General features: G+C 35.5%; 1 protein-coding gene across 4 annotated transcripts in view; it reads left to right on the forward strand.

Moving 5' to 3' along the window:
* Positions 1–14,288, forward strand: part of ADGRL2 (adhesion G protein-coupled receptor L2) — a 222,282-nt gene that overhangs the window by 166,940 nt on the left and 41,054 nt on the right. For 3 of the 4 annotated variants that reach the window (XM_015815684.1, XM_029284078.1, XM_029284079.1), the window contains exons 6-9: positions 4,034–4,330; positions 5,020–5,123; positions 7,122–7,307; positions 11,688–11,871. In XM_015815684.1, the coding sequence (XP_015671170.1) occupies positions 4,034–4,330; positions 5,020–5,123; positions 7,122–7,307; positions 11,688–11,871 (771 nt within the window). Of the gene's footprint in view, positions 1–4,033; positions 4,331–5,019; positions 5,124–7,121; positions 7,308–7,920; positions 7,960–11,687; positions 11,872–14,288 lie in introns of all 4 variants that reach the window. The other variant, XM_029284080.1, reaches the window with a different exon arrangement.

The raw sequence follows: 14,288 nt of genomic DNA on the forward strand, positions 1-14,288 counted from the left end.
AAAAAAAAAAAAAAAAAAAAAGAGAGAGAGAAAAAGAGAGAGAGCAAAAGTTCTGAGTTGTGTCGCTTCACCAGTTAATAATTCTTTTAATATTGCAATAGCTGGAGGCAGGTTAAATACTCTGATGTGCAGGTGAACCTGCTAATTCTGCCTTTTGGGACGGTAAATTAAAATGCCTTTTTTTGGGGGGGGTGTTCCTTTTGATGACTGGCTGCTTGTTTCCTTTTCTTCTCTGTAGCTTTCCGGGAAATTGTTATTTGCAATTCTCGTAAATTTTTTATAAGCTATGATGGACCTAATGAGACTTCCTTTCCTGAAAATCAGATGGTATTCTTAATTTCATGCAGGAAATACCATGGTTGATCCCTCTTCCCACACAACAGTGTTCAGTTTCATGAATCCCTTTTCACGTTTTCCAGGCCTCTGTGCAGAAAGCAAAGCTGCAGGATTCCTAGTTGAATACAAGTAGTCTTCGACTTACGGCCACAATTGAGCCCAAAATTTCTGTTGCTAAGTGAGACGTTTGTTAAGTGCCCCATTTTACGACCTTTCTTGCCACAGTTGTTAAGTGAATCACTCCCGTTAAGTTAGCAACACGATTCCTTAGTGAATCTGGCTTCCCCTATTGACTTTGCTTGTCAGAAAGTCACAGAAAGGGATCACATGACACATACACACACCCCGGGGCACTGCAACCGTCATAAATATGAATCAGTTGTCATGGGGATGCCTTCAACGGTCAGAAGTTCATAAGTCATTTTTTTCAGTGCCATTGTAACTTTGAACGGCCACTGAATGAACTATTGTAAGTCGAGGACCACCTGAACAAGTTTCCCATGAGTTTATCTGTTTTAAAATATTTCATCAGATCTTTTAAAATCAGGATTGCTGGACCCATTGCTTCACAGGCATATCAAACCAGAAACACAACTTAATGGCAAAGAGGGACTGTCTTTTGCTCTTTCATCTTTAAAACCATACATCCAGATCCTGGTTACCTAGATATGAAGTCGAGCTGTTTTATTTATTTATTTTTAAGTCAGTGTGTTGTAATGTTTGGGGATTTTGGACAAAGAGTGGGTTCAAATTGCAATCTATCTTGAGAGGATTGATGTTATCGTGCAAAATGAAGAGAGATTCCATGTAAGCCTCCTAGATGGAAGGCAGGATTAGCAATCTTAACAAATGTTGCTATCGTTCACTGCAGACAGTATGTTGCCTAATACTTTTTCTCAGGGATCTTCCTTTTTTCCACCTCATATCTAGTGAAATAATCATTTTGGGATTTAGCTTCTGAACCTTAAAAAAAAAACAAAAACATTGCAGTGGCAAATTCTTTTTCTATTTTTTTTCTAGTTAATAGTTGATTTTCATGACTTTTATTCTACATATTCTACTATTTATTATTTTATAACTTACGCTGTTAACTATAAACATGTTACTATATCAAATTATAAAATAAGTCAATATATATGTAAATACTGTGTAATGGATTAACATAGCAATATTTTATGGAATGTGTCACAACAGAATCGGTCCATTCTGTGCATAGTAATATAGAAGCTGCATCTAATTGTGGTGCATTAGATTGAGCTGATACTCTAGAGCTCCTACCCACACATTATTTAATTCATTGGTTAGAGTTTTGAAGTGTTCATGTTATTAAAGAGATGTTACTTTATGTATTTTCATATTTTTTTCTGTGACTCATTTAAAAGTTAAAATGACTAGCTATAGGCATCAAACATAATAATTATTTTCAGAGAATAACACACACACACACAAAAAGAATTACATTGCTAATCCAACATTTTAATAAAATAGATTAGATCAGTTATGCAAGATGGCATTTTGGAGAGATTTGGTTCAACCCTTATTTCTACATAAGGATTCAATTTAAATTTTAAAATCTAATCCTAGAATTAGTTTTCCTTTTAATTTTAAAAACAAGTGACAATATTTTCCTTTGATATTGTTATTATGAATTGTCTATCAAACCTGTCAGGTTTTTCTAAAAATATTTTTAGAGAGCTTCTAGAGGCTACAGCACATCTTAACATATCTTGAGTCAGGAAATAAGTCAACTAGAAATAGATTCCAAATCTCCATCACTGTTCAGAAATATTAACATCTGTATTCTGACTAGCACTGGGAATCAACAACTTATTTTATCTCCTCCCCCCTCCCCAATTTGAGAAAATGAGATTAACTTTGAAGACATAGTAGGTGAGAAACCTGCACAAATCAAGAGGTTCTTTTCCAGATAAATGATGTTTTTTTCTAAAAATGAGAAATTGTAAGGGATGTCCATATAAGACCTAAGAAGGGAAATGATGTCACAATACACATGCTATCACTGTAGTTTCAAACAGATCCTATGAGAATTGCCATTCTCTGGAGCCCTGAAGTTTTCATGTTCCTTTTCAAGATGCACTTATTCCCTGGTTGTTATGAACATCATTATTTTTAAAAATGTCATTTATAGCTTATCATAACTGAAAAACACTAGAGTAGATTAATAAATACATTATTTTTTTAAAAAAAAAGACAGTCTGAGGTTTAGTTAAAGAATTTTGCTTCCTTTCTCTCTGCTTCATGATTGTTGATCTGCACGAAGAAGTAAAAATATTCAAGCATTTAGGTTTAAGGACTAGGGAGTTTATACCAAAGCAAGCTTAGTTTAAGACATTTTTTTCCTTAGCAAAGACACAGGAATTCATTAGGATATATTTCAATCAGCATCCTCCATTTAGCCTATTTAATCCGTTCTAGAAAATATAGCTGGGCCTCATCCCTTCCATGGCTTTATTTTTGAAATGAGTAAACTCCCTATACAGTATAATATTGAATAGGAATAGTTCTTAACCACATAAAATAATAATAATATCCTAGATTCTTGGGAAGAACTCAGTGTGTATGAAGACCAATCTCAGCTAAAGAAAAAGCAGCTATGATTTCACATTTTTATGTATTTAATAATAGTGCTCATCATTATCTAATCTAAACATCTGGCTGACTATGTGACAAACCACGACTCCTTTTTTTGAATTCTTAAGTTTTGGCAAGTATAGCAAATAGCTTTGAACTTGGAAGAGTTACCCCGATTATTTCTCTTAAATGTTAATAAATTGACACAATTGGACAAATGGATAAAATGAATAATTCTAGAAGTTAACAGAGAAGCAACTTGTTGAAAACAACTTTTCTCGGATGGCTAGGCAGAGTACTTGGCTTGAAATAGTTCTTGCTTTATTAGAAAGGGATGTTTAAGGCTTGAGATAATAACGCAAAGCAAGCAAGGTTCCAGTCTCCCAACTCCTCCCCACCCCAATTTGGATCTAATCAGGTGTGCTAGAAATCTCTGAAGCAAGAATGTCTGCCGGGCTGCAAGATGTTACACTAATTATCTTTCTTCAAGTGACAGAGTGAGTGACATCAAGTAGGGCTTTCTTTTTTTGGGGGGGGACACAGAGATTTCTTTTGTTAAGCAACCTAGTTATTTATAACCTGTTCTTCTGTTGTAGGGTTTCCTTGTTTATTTTGCCTTTTTCCAGTGTGAGCAATGTGAGCACTGATTTTATCTCTTCAGTCAATATAATTTTACAATCTTTTATTAAATGTATCTCTTATGATATTAGACAATTTTATATTTCTGCCTCCCAGGCTTTAGAAATACAGTATATCTATCAATATGTATTCAAGAGATAGATATGCGCAGAACCAGCCACGTATTGCATCTAAGTGTGGATCATGTGTTCATTATTATTAATATTCTTAATTCTTACTAGATATTTTCATCTTATTATCCTCTTTGAAGGAGAAGGAGAATATTCCATAGTTGTTCTTATTCAGTCTTCTTTCATATTACATTTTATTTTGTTTATGTATTAAATTTAAAATCTGCCTATCTCCCTCACAAGGGGCTCTGGGTACACAGATAACATATCAAACCATAAGAATATAACATATCAAACCATAAATATAGTATATAACATTTAAAAGGCAAAGAATAACATTACTTTTCCCTTTACAGTGCCTACCACAGCAGAGACAATAACTCCATCCACAGAGCTATTCAAAACAACTGTATCTACCACAAGCACTACCCCACACAAAGTTCCTGTTAGCACAACTGTGGCTGCGGGAACCAAAGAAGATAGTAGAGGTCCCAAGCCACCACCAGCAGTTTCTACAACCAAAATTCCTCCTGTTACAAGTTTTTTCCCTCTGCCCGAGAGATTCTGCGAACCGGATGTGGCCCGGGGAATTAGTTGGCCTCAGACTCAAAGGGGAATAATGGTGGAACGTCCCTGCCCCAAAGGAACTCGTGGTAAGTTTTTAAAACCACATACTCAAATCTGATCAAATAAGATGTTTTACAAAATCTGTCTTGAACTCTTTTTTTCCCCCCTTGCTGACTATTGTTAAGCTATATTTCATTTGATTTTTCTTTTTTAGGAGAATATGACATCTCCAGGTTTTAAGCTGTAGAGGGGATTGAAGCCTAGGAATATAATTATAGCCCTTTTTCTATTGTTTCAGATTTATTTATTTATATTCCACCTATAAAATTATTATTTTATAAATAACTCAAGGTAGCAAACGTACCTAATACTCTTTCCTCTTCCAATTTTCCTCATAACAACAACTTTTGTGAGGTGAACTGTCAACTTTAGCAGAAACGCAGTCAGTTTCAAAATTTGCTTACTTCCATCTTTCCCATCAACTCCATTTTGATTAATTCCAGGACAAAGAAGAAGACAGCAAGCATTCATTGTTTATTGATTTACCAGAAATCTGATATTTTACCCAATATTATTAGCACAGCTTTAATTTGCTATTAATATCCTGTATTTTTTATCTCATCCTCAGCTAGTATTTTTTTTAATCATTAAAAGTTGAATATATATTAAACCCCAGTCCAATTTTTTTTCAGGGTACGAAGATATATGGAAGATTGAAAAAGGGAAAAGAAAAGTTCATAACCATATAAACACGTTTTTGTGGTATCTTTTATAGGAACAGCTTCATACCTCTGCATGATTTCCACAGGAACATGGAACCCTAAGGGTCCTGATCTTAGCAACTGTACTTCACACTGGGTAAACCAGCTGGCCCAGAAGGTAAGTTGGAATAATATATTAATATGATAGCATGCCTACTCTGTGAATTTTTAGATGAATTTTTATTAATCACAGGTGTTAGCAATAATGAGAATCATATTGCTCTTAGGATAGACCTTGGAGCCTATCTGGGGTTATTAGATTTAGGATGCAAAATTGTCACCAGCCTCTAGATGGAAATAAATAGATAGGCTTTCTGAATTCCTATTGTGATCCAGTGGTTCTTTGGACTTCCGCAGAACAGATCTGATAGCATTAGGTCCACCCATAGTCATTCTTGCCTTTATAGGTGATGTATAAAGTCATATTTATTTTTACAGTCTATGGGTTTAATTGTTATGGCATGAGTCCCTGAAGACACAAAAAGGAATGTTCTTCATATGCCTAGGGAAAAAAGATATACACGTCTTATTTATTACTAGCTGTACCCGGCTACGCGTTGCTGTGGCTCAGTCTGGTTAAATGGAAAAGAAGTGTGTTGCTTTTACGTCCAACAGATGGCGCTGTTTTTCAAAAACATGTTTTTACCTGTCACAGGTGTGACATCTATATAATAGTAGCTATATAAAAACATGCACAAATTTGAATGCAACGTTGTGTCAAAATTTCAAAGCAATCGGTGAAGAACTTTCGGAGATTTAAGATTTTGAACAAACGAACATTTACATTTTTATTTATATAGATTATTATGTTATAATCTGCAATTTTCCTATGGCTCTCCATTAGAGATGAACATACTTAAAATCTCAGGATCTGCATTGCAACTTGCAGTGTTCCAGAGGCTGTGGGAGAACATCTTGGAATGTATTATCACACCAGAAGACTTGCAGAAAATGTATTCTGCTGTTAAAAAGAGAACAAAAAATCCCTGAGAAGCAAAAACATCCCATTCCCCACCCTTAAGTCTATAAACCATCTCTATAGTCCAAAACCATATCATTAAATGTTGACATTTTTTGAAGTTTGGCATCCTACTTGAAGATGATTGGTAGAAGGGGGGGCAGCAGTTGTAGCCTGCATGCCAAAGTTTTCTGGTGTCTGGCCTGTAAGCAGGCAGTCAATAAAGCCTTATTGTTCACTGCTCAATAAGGCTTTTCTCCCCACAAAAGCCTATCCTACCTAGCTTCTCAATTATGGTACTACTTGCTGCTGCCATGGCATTTTTCTTCACTTTAAGTTAGTATAGCTTTCTTGTCTTTATTTTTATGAAGCTGGAGAATGCTTTTAGACACCAAAGCACAGTAATTGAAGGATAATTGATTTTGTTTGTTTCATAGTTTTTACATCCTATCCCAATCTTCAAATTCTGGCCCCACAAGAAAATGAAAATAAATATAACAGATACATGTGTATTTACCAACCCATGCACAGAGATTGTCTTTCACATTTGCATCTCTGGAGCTCCTCAAAGCATTGCTCAAATCAAATCTTTATTATGGTCACATTCCAGTATACTAAAGCAATGTTACAAATGTTTCCACAAACCATCTTCCCTCATTGACCCAAACCCTCGGATATCTACCACAAATATTCACTTTTACTTAAAAAGACTTTTTTAAGACATTCAAATAGAAATATGTCTTATATTTCTTGGAGTGAATACTATGTTTTCCATACAAATTAGGGTGAAATGTAACAATTTAGGTCAACTCTGGAAGTTAAGAGTATTTGTCTAGAGTTTGAAATCTCTTTCTTGAATTTTACTGAATAATTATCTACTTATCCATAATAACTATCCTGTTTGATTATATATATATTTTTTGTCCCCATTAGTATTTAGATATTGTTTCAAATCATGACTTAAAAAGCATTTCTGATTGTATATGGCTATAATAAAATTAAAAGTTGAAATTATGTTATTTTTTTTGTGCTCAAAAACAACCAGTAAAAAACAAGAGATGCCTTAATAGGTTCTTCTTAATGGGAAGAAATCTATAGATAGTGGACTATTTTCTGTGTGGTTGCTTAAGTTAGTTTGCCTTTCAATTGCCATTTCAGATCAGAAGTGGAGAAAATGCTGCTAACCTTGCCAATGAATTGGCTAAACATACCAAAGGACCAATTTTTGCTGGTGATGTAAGTTCCTCAGTCAGACTGATGGAACAATTGGTAGACATCCTTGATGCTCAGCTGCAAGATTTGAAGCCCAATGAAAAGGACTCTGCAGGGCGGAGTTATAACAAGGTAGATAAAGATTGGAACAGATTTCTCAAGTGTAAAGTGTTTTATTTCTCAAATAAAACATATTTGTCTTGTGATTTATTTGTTTACAGAAATGTCTAACATCTGCTTGTTTTACTCCTGAAGTAGGGAAGGTTTAGGAATTTAAGAGAGAAAGTAACAAATCTAGATAGGTGTGTGGATATTGAAGCTATAGTACATTTTCACAAGCGACAAATTGTTTCACTGTAAAGAGTAAGAAGAGAACTTGCCCCATTGGTCAGTTTTATTCATTTTATCTTTACAACATTGGATTAGAAGAAAGTTATGAAAACGTATCTGTTGGGCTATAATCATTTGGTCTCAATCCCTTCCTAATATGAATTAGGGTCCTAGAAATATTTGAATAGATCAAGAAGTTGATTAACCCATAATTTATTGAAACCTCCCTTTCGTTAGGCTTCCTAAAAACAGCACATTGATTGAGAATAATTAAACACACTATGATTATTATATCAGCAAAAATATTTCTTAAGTTTACACTTAAGTGGTTAACAATCATTAAATAGTAGCATTTCTACTGCACTTTTTTGTGTGTCTAACTTCTGATTTTTTTCCCCCCTGACTTACTAACAAGCTCCAAAAGCGAGAGAAGACATGCAGGGCTTACCTTAAGGTATCTCTCCTGTCACCTTGCTTTCTCCCTGCTGCTACATTTCTGCTCTTGTTGCATGATCCTTTGTATTTCAGTATTTGGATAATATGTATATTGTATCCCTCCACACAGCCCCTGTGCAGAGTGTGTTATGTTTGCACAGATTCCATTTCTGAGACTAAGCCAATAATAGATAAGCCAATAATCAATAGTTCATTTTCTTCCATGCTCTGTGTAAAAAATACAAGGATGGTAATGGGGATTAAACTAAATCCAAGATAGCAGTAGGTTTGTTTCCTCAGTATTTTGCTTTGAACCCAGATGTTTTATATATGTTGTTCTGTATATCACACACTGTTTAACTGTAACAAGCAAAATCCACAGATGGATGCCACTTCACATACCCATTTGCTTCACTAGACTTTATGGCGCAAGAATGTCACATGACTCCCACTTTGTGTTTCTGCATTAACACTTCCTCTTTTTATTTTTCTAGTGTACTATTGAATTCAAAGCAATAACTATTTGTGTGACTTTATACACATTTTCCTGTTACTGCATCTGCTGTTACTGGAAAATCATCCTATTTTCTAGAGCAGTAAAATAATTCAGAACGTAAATGCAGGTCATTCTTGACTTACAAGCAATTGGGACTTGAATTTCTCTTGTAGGTTGTTGTGTCAGGTCCAGGAGGACCTGATTTTACAACAATTTTTACCATGGTCATTAGCAAATCATATGGTTGTTAAGTGAATCCTGCTTCCCCAATAGGCATTTTTTGCCAGAAATTGGCAAAAAATTTCACAAATTATAATAATGTAACTGCAGAATGCTGCAGTCAGTCAGAAATGCAAACTGGTTGCCAAGCACCTGAATTGCAATCAAGTAACTGCACATATAGGTCATACAGTAATTCACTTTTTAAAAGGCCGTCGTAGCTTTGAACCATTGTAAAATGAATGATCGTAAATCCAGGATTACCTGTATCTGGCAATGAACATTATTGTTCATGCCAGTATCTACACATCATACTTCTGATGGATGCTATTTTGGGGTTGGAAAAACAGCATGGCAGTTTTAATTATAGAATTTCCAATTAGTATTACAAGAAGAAATTACAAGTTTAAATTGAATCTGCCTATAATAGAGCAAAGACATTTTTTATGAAACTGTTAAGTTATTACAATTGTAACCCTCCAAATTGCTTAAGAATAATTATGCTGTTCAAGATTAATTCACTTTCTGCCCCATTTCCACTGAATCTATAAATCCATTACTCTCAAAAGGGACAGCTGAACATTATTAGTATTACATCTCCAGCAGTGCTAACTTTGTTTAGAGCTACTCAGGTTAAATTGATGCAAGTTCCTGGGGATTAAAGAAAAGCAGGCCTGGATTAATGTGAATCTTAATTCACTTTAACCCAGGTTATGGGTATAGACATGAATAGAAACAAAATGGGAACATAAGAAATATATGCATACAAGTCCTATTCCCAGCTGGCCTTCCCATCCAATGCTAGAATAAATGCAGTTTTAGAGTTTTTATACCATTAGCATTTAAATTTGAAAGGAGATTAGTGCCTTCAACTTAAAGTACATTCTGATCATAAATAGGAGTATAAGATATTCAATCTTAAACCAATAGAATGTGTGGGTATATTGGGAATAGGGCTTGCAGGGACTTCCCTACATTTTCCACATTTTAGCTATAATTGTGTATAATTACCAACATTATGTATATCGGGCTATAATACTTCACTAAATTCATTAAAGCCAATGGTGATTGTTACATTCCAAAAGAGGTTGCTGGATTAGAGTAGATCTGCCTAGAAATTGCTTAGTCATTGAGAAACTACTTCTTTGTAGGTCTAAGTAGTATTCTTTTTTTCTTATTTTATATTCAGTGTTGGTAAATGTTGAAACTTAACAACAGGAAAAAGTGAGAAAGCGGAGCAAGTCCATTCTTAACCAATGTATGATTTAGCTTTCTTAACTGGAAGCTGGGAGCTACAGCGGTTAAAGTAGTGGGACTAGTAGTGGGAAGAAGTAGTATTCAAGTTCTACCTTAGGCACAGATGTCAGCTGGGTGACAGTTACTTTTCATCAGCCTTAGAGACAAGGCAATGGCAAACCATTTCCAAAAAATGTTACCTGGAAAACTGCAGGGACTTGTCCATGACTGACTCAAAAACAGGCATAAAAAAATAGAAGGAGGAGAAATGGGCAGCTAAGCAAAAAGTACAGTTTACTTTAAAAGATAAATTTCATGGTCAAATCTGTGTGACCGTATTTGTAACTGCAGTGACTGTGAAATTGGGAGGCATCGATAATTCTCATTGATTTCTATGAACAAAATTAATCTCCTGCTTAACTCCTCAGAAATCAAAAGGGTCTCAGAAATGCTTAGGCTTATAACAATTGTGATCTTAGGAGTTATTCTGCCTCTTCTCCACACATATACGCACCCAGCTTCTGACAAGCCTTGTTACAGGGCTGACTATTTCTATACCACTGAAGGGGGGGGGGGAGGCAGATGTCATTAAAAATGAAGAATCAAGCAAAGGGGTTTAAAACAGACATATATAATTGACATAGCATGTATCACCAATGAGCCCAAAGTGCACCACAACCTTAATTTCTGACTGGGACATTTTAGTAGGTTGCAGATGGATAAGATTCACAAAATCTCCCCAAATTATTAATCAAAATATAGCTGGTGCTAAGCAAATAAGGCAGGTTCTCACTCCCTGGCACAAGATTCACTTGTAGTTCAGATCAGAGTCTCCAATTCATATTTCTCGGTGATTAATGAATCCGGCCTCCACAGACCAATTTCTGTTCCAAGCTCTGCAATGGTTGAAGTGGTATCAGCATGTGCAGTTGACTGCGAGCTTCCCTTATGTACAGGCTGCCATAAGATGCTTAGATCCTGGATTCACCAACAGGAATCCACTTTTACTGCCACTTCATTCTGCTCTTCATAGGAGTTACAGATGAACTAAAAATCCCTAATCCTAACATATTTCCCATTACATGCAAACTAGGACTATAGGCAGTGCTTTCCAAACAAGACAGATGTGAAGCCATTTCTAAATGATAGCCATAGCTACCAGGTAGCAGTTGACTAGAAACTGAGACTTTAGTTGACTAAAGAAACAGAGTATTGGGACTTATATCTTGATTGTAGCCACTAGATGCTCATTTTTTTCCTCAAGTTTTTCTTAAACAATAATCCTATGGAGTAGGTTGGATTAAATGAGGATGATAGGCTTAAAATCAACCCAGTAAGGCTGAATTTAAGCATGAATGCCCTCAGTCATAATCCCATACCTTGGCTATATATATATATATATATATCAGACTAGCTGTCATATATTTCATATGGCTAAATTTATGTGATTAGGCCAATACCTAACATTCTTCAGTTCCCAATTACTTGAAAAACTCCTGCAGATTCATGCATGCCTCAAAGCCTCTTAAAACTTTGGATTGACACCTCATTTTCCAAATTAAAGCCATAAGTATTTGCCTTTTTGCATTCTTCAGTAAGTTAAGTTCTTTTTCATACTTGCTCTAAGGCATGTTGTGCTGATCCTCTTTGTTCTAAAGCAAAGCAGTAGCTTTTTTGTCTTTAAATCATTGTAAATCACATTGGCAGTTAAATATTGCAATTGCCATCTGATCGTATTAGGAACTTTCTCCTGCTGCCTAAGGCTATAGAGCCTAATATTTTTCTAATGAATGCAGGCAATCGTTGACACGGTGGACAACCTCCTTAGGGCTGAGGCTCTGAAATCGTGGAAAGATATGAATTCTTCTGAACAAGCTCACGCCGCAACAATGTTACTTGATACATTGGAAGAAGGAGCTTTTGTCTTGGCTGATAATCTTTTAGAACCAACAAGAGTTGCGATGCCTACAGATCACATTGGTAAGTCTTTGTATTTCAGAAAGCCAGGCATGATGCTGTAAATTAAAGGAACAATATGCTAAAATAATGGCTTGGGAATAGTCATATAATGCTATGTTTGCTGGAAAATTATATTTGGTCAGGCAGTAATTCTTCTATTCATATTTTAAAAAGTAGAAATAGAAGAATTCTATTTATTTATTTATGTATGACATTTATATGACGTTCACACTGGCTCCAGAGGGCTTATAGGAATAGAACCCCAAATATAAAACCTGATACACCTCCACTCTCCTGGTGACAACATTCAAACTAACTCCTGGATGGGCTCCACTAATGTACAATCAACCATTGCACGAAAGCCTTCCTGGCCACAACTGTCACTTGCTTCTTGAGCAGGAGTCACAAGTTCAGGAGAACCCCTAGATTATACACTGAGTCCGTCTGGGGCTGTCAAGCTAATGATTTAGAAGCTAACCAGCTGATGTAGTGTAAGATGTGTGATGTAATGTTGGGAATGACTCAGCAAGGTCTGTGTCTCTTTAAGAGCTTTGTATAAAAGGGAAGGCTCTGCTGCTGTGTTCTCTCTCTTCTATTTCCTGCTGTAACTGCTGTGTTTTGGAGCTACTGTATTAACACGTGCATGTATATTGTTCCTGCTATATGATATTGTAGATAGTGTAAGATAAACCACCATTTAATATAGACCACTGTTTACTGTGTTTACTCCTGGGTTATCTCAGCACAATAAGACTGTGCATGCTCTGACGGGCTATGCAACTTGTCCAAGATCAAGAATGGCAGTTCTCCATGAATTAAAGCATTCCAAACCCAGAGTTCAGGCCCCATTGAGCCCTTAACAGTGTCCAGGCATTGCACGATAGAGGTTGTGGCATCACTTAACTCACCATGGGCTGAGATATGTCACCCTATTGTAATGGATAACCTTATCCAGTGGCTTCATGCGGATGTTAAAAAGAAGCAGAAAACGTACTGAGCTTTGCAGAACCCCACAAAGCAGGAGTCAAGGGCCAGACCTCTCCTCCCTATTACCACTGACTAGGAACAGTTGCAGAGGAAGAAAATCAACCAGATAACATATCTCTTTTAATAACAGCTAAGCCAGACATTTTTAGTTAAAAAAAAATTCTTTACTGAAATCATCATTACAGAAATTTAAGCAAATCATTTTTATCTTAACCATATCCCATTCTGTGAAGTATCAAGATAATAGTACTAACCTGTGATGGAGGTTTTTACAGGGGCTGACTAAAAATTGTGTTTGTGTATCGATGTAAGTAATTGATGTGGAAATTCTCTTCTCATTATTTATTATAATTTCATACTGAATTTTACTCATTTTTGATGACAGTACAAGCCAATTTTGACCACACAGTGTAAAGGCTGTTTTTATTAAATGCAATGTAATTTCACCCAAGGTGAAAATACATTCAATGAGCTGTATCTCCAAAATACAAAATAGTCATGTTTCATAAACTGCAAAATAGTTACTGAGATTTCAAGCATAATGTATAATTTAAATGCTGAGAAGGAGGAAAACACTTCTTTTTAGATAATACATGTATTTCCTAGGTTTGTTCCTTACTTAGACATAAACAGCTTTCTGGGTAAACTTAAATCCTTAACAATTCTTCCATTTTATAGATATTAAGTAATGTATTCAATCAAATACATTACAAATAAGGACCAAATATCTAATTAATTACTAGAAAAACTTCTTGCTTGGATTTATGAAATTACTATATTTCTTCTGGTGAAATGAAACAGTTTACAGATATCTAGTGTTGTATTAAGGAACTTGATACTGTATTCCTAAATATGTATCAACGTTTTCTTTCTTCGATTCAGTGGGATGTGTTCTTTAGTTTAAGTCTGTGTTTTACCAACCCATTTTCTCAATATTGAATTCCAATGAATTTATGTAAGCAGTTGTATCTCCTTCCATGTTAAATGATTTAGGCATTAAAATGGATATAGTCATACACATAAATTGTCTGAATCCTTCCAGGAACTTTGAGAGCAGTTGGATGAGAATGAGATGTCCCAGATTCTGTTCCAATTAGCTATTGCTTAACTAGTCAGAATGGTCATAAATTAGTCAATTCAGCAGGTGCATGTAGAAACCTGATCCAGCAGGAGACATGACTTCTGTAATACCTTCCTTAGTTAGCAGTGGCTTTTGTCCAGCCTGGGAATCTGTACAGGGAGGTTTTTTTCCTCCATACTAATTTACCTTGCTTACTTGAGATGATAATGCATTTATAGCTTCCCTTCTTCAGCGTCCACAGGTTGTAGTGCTTTCATCATTTGATTGTACCATTGCAATCAAATGATGAAAGAGTGTCCAGCATGGCATTCAAGAATGGGTGGAGCTTACGTTGGCACAATGCTGCCTTCATAATTTGCCTATCCTTGAC

This window comes from Protobothrops mucrosquamatus, unplaced genomic scaffold (assembly GCF_001527695.2).
Source record: "Protobothrops mucrosquamatus isolate PMUCROS unplaced genomic scaffold, P.Mucros_1.0 scaffold365, whole genome shotgun sequence".
Lineage (NCBI taxonomy): Eukaryota > Metazoa > Chordata > Lepidosauria > Squamata > Viperidae > Protobothrops > Protobothrops mucrosquamatus.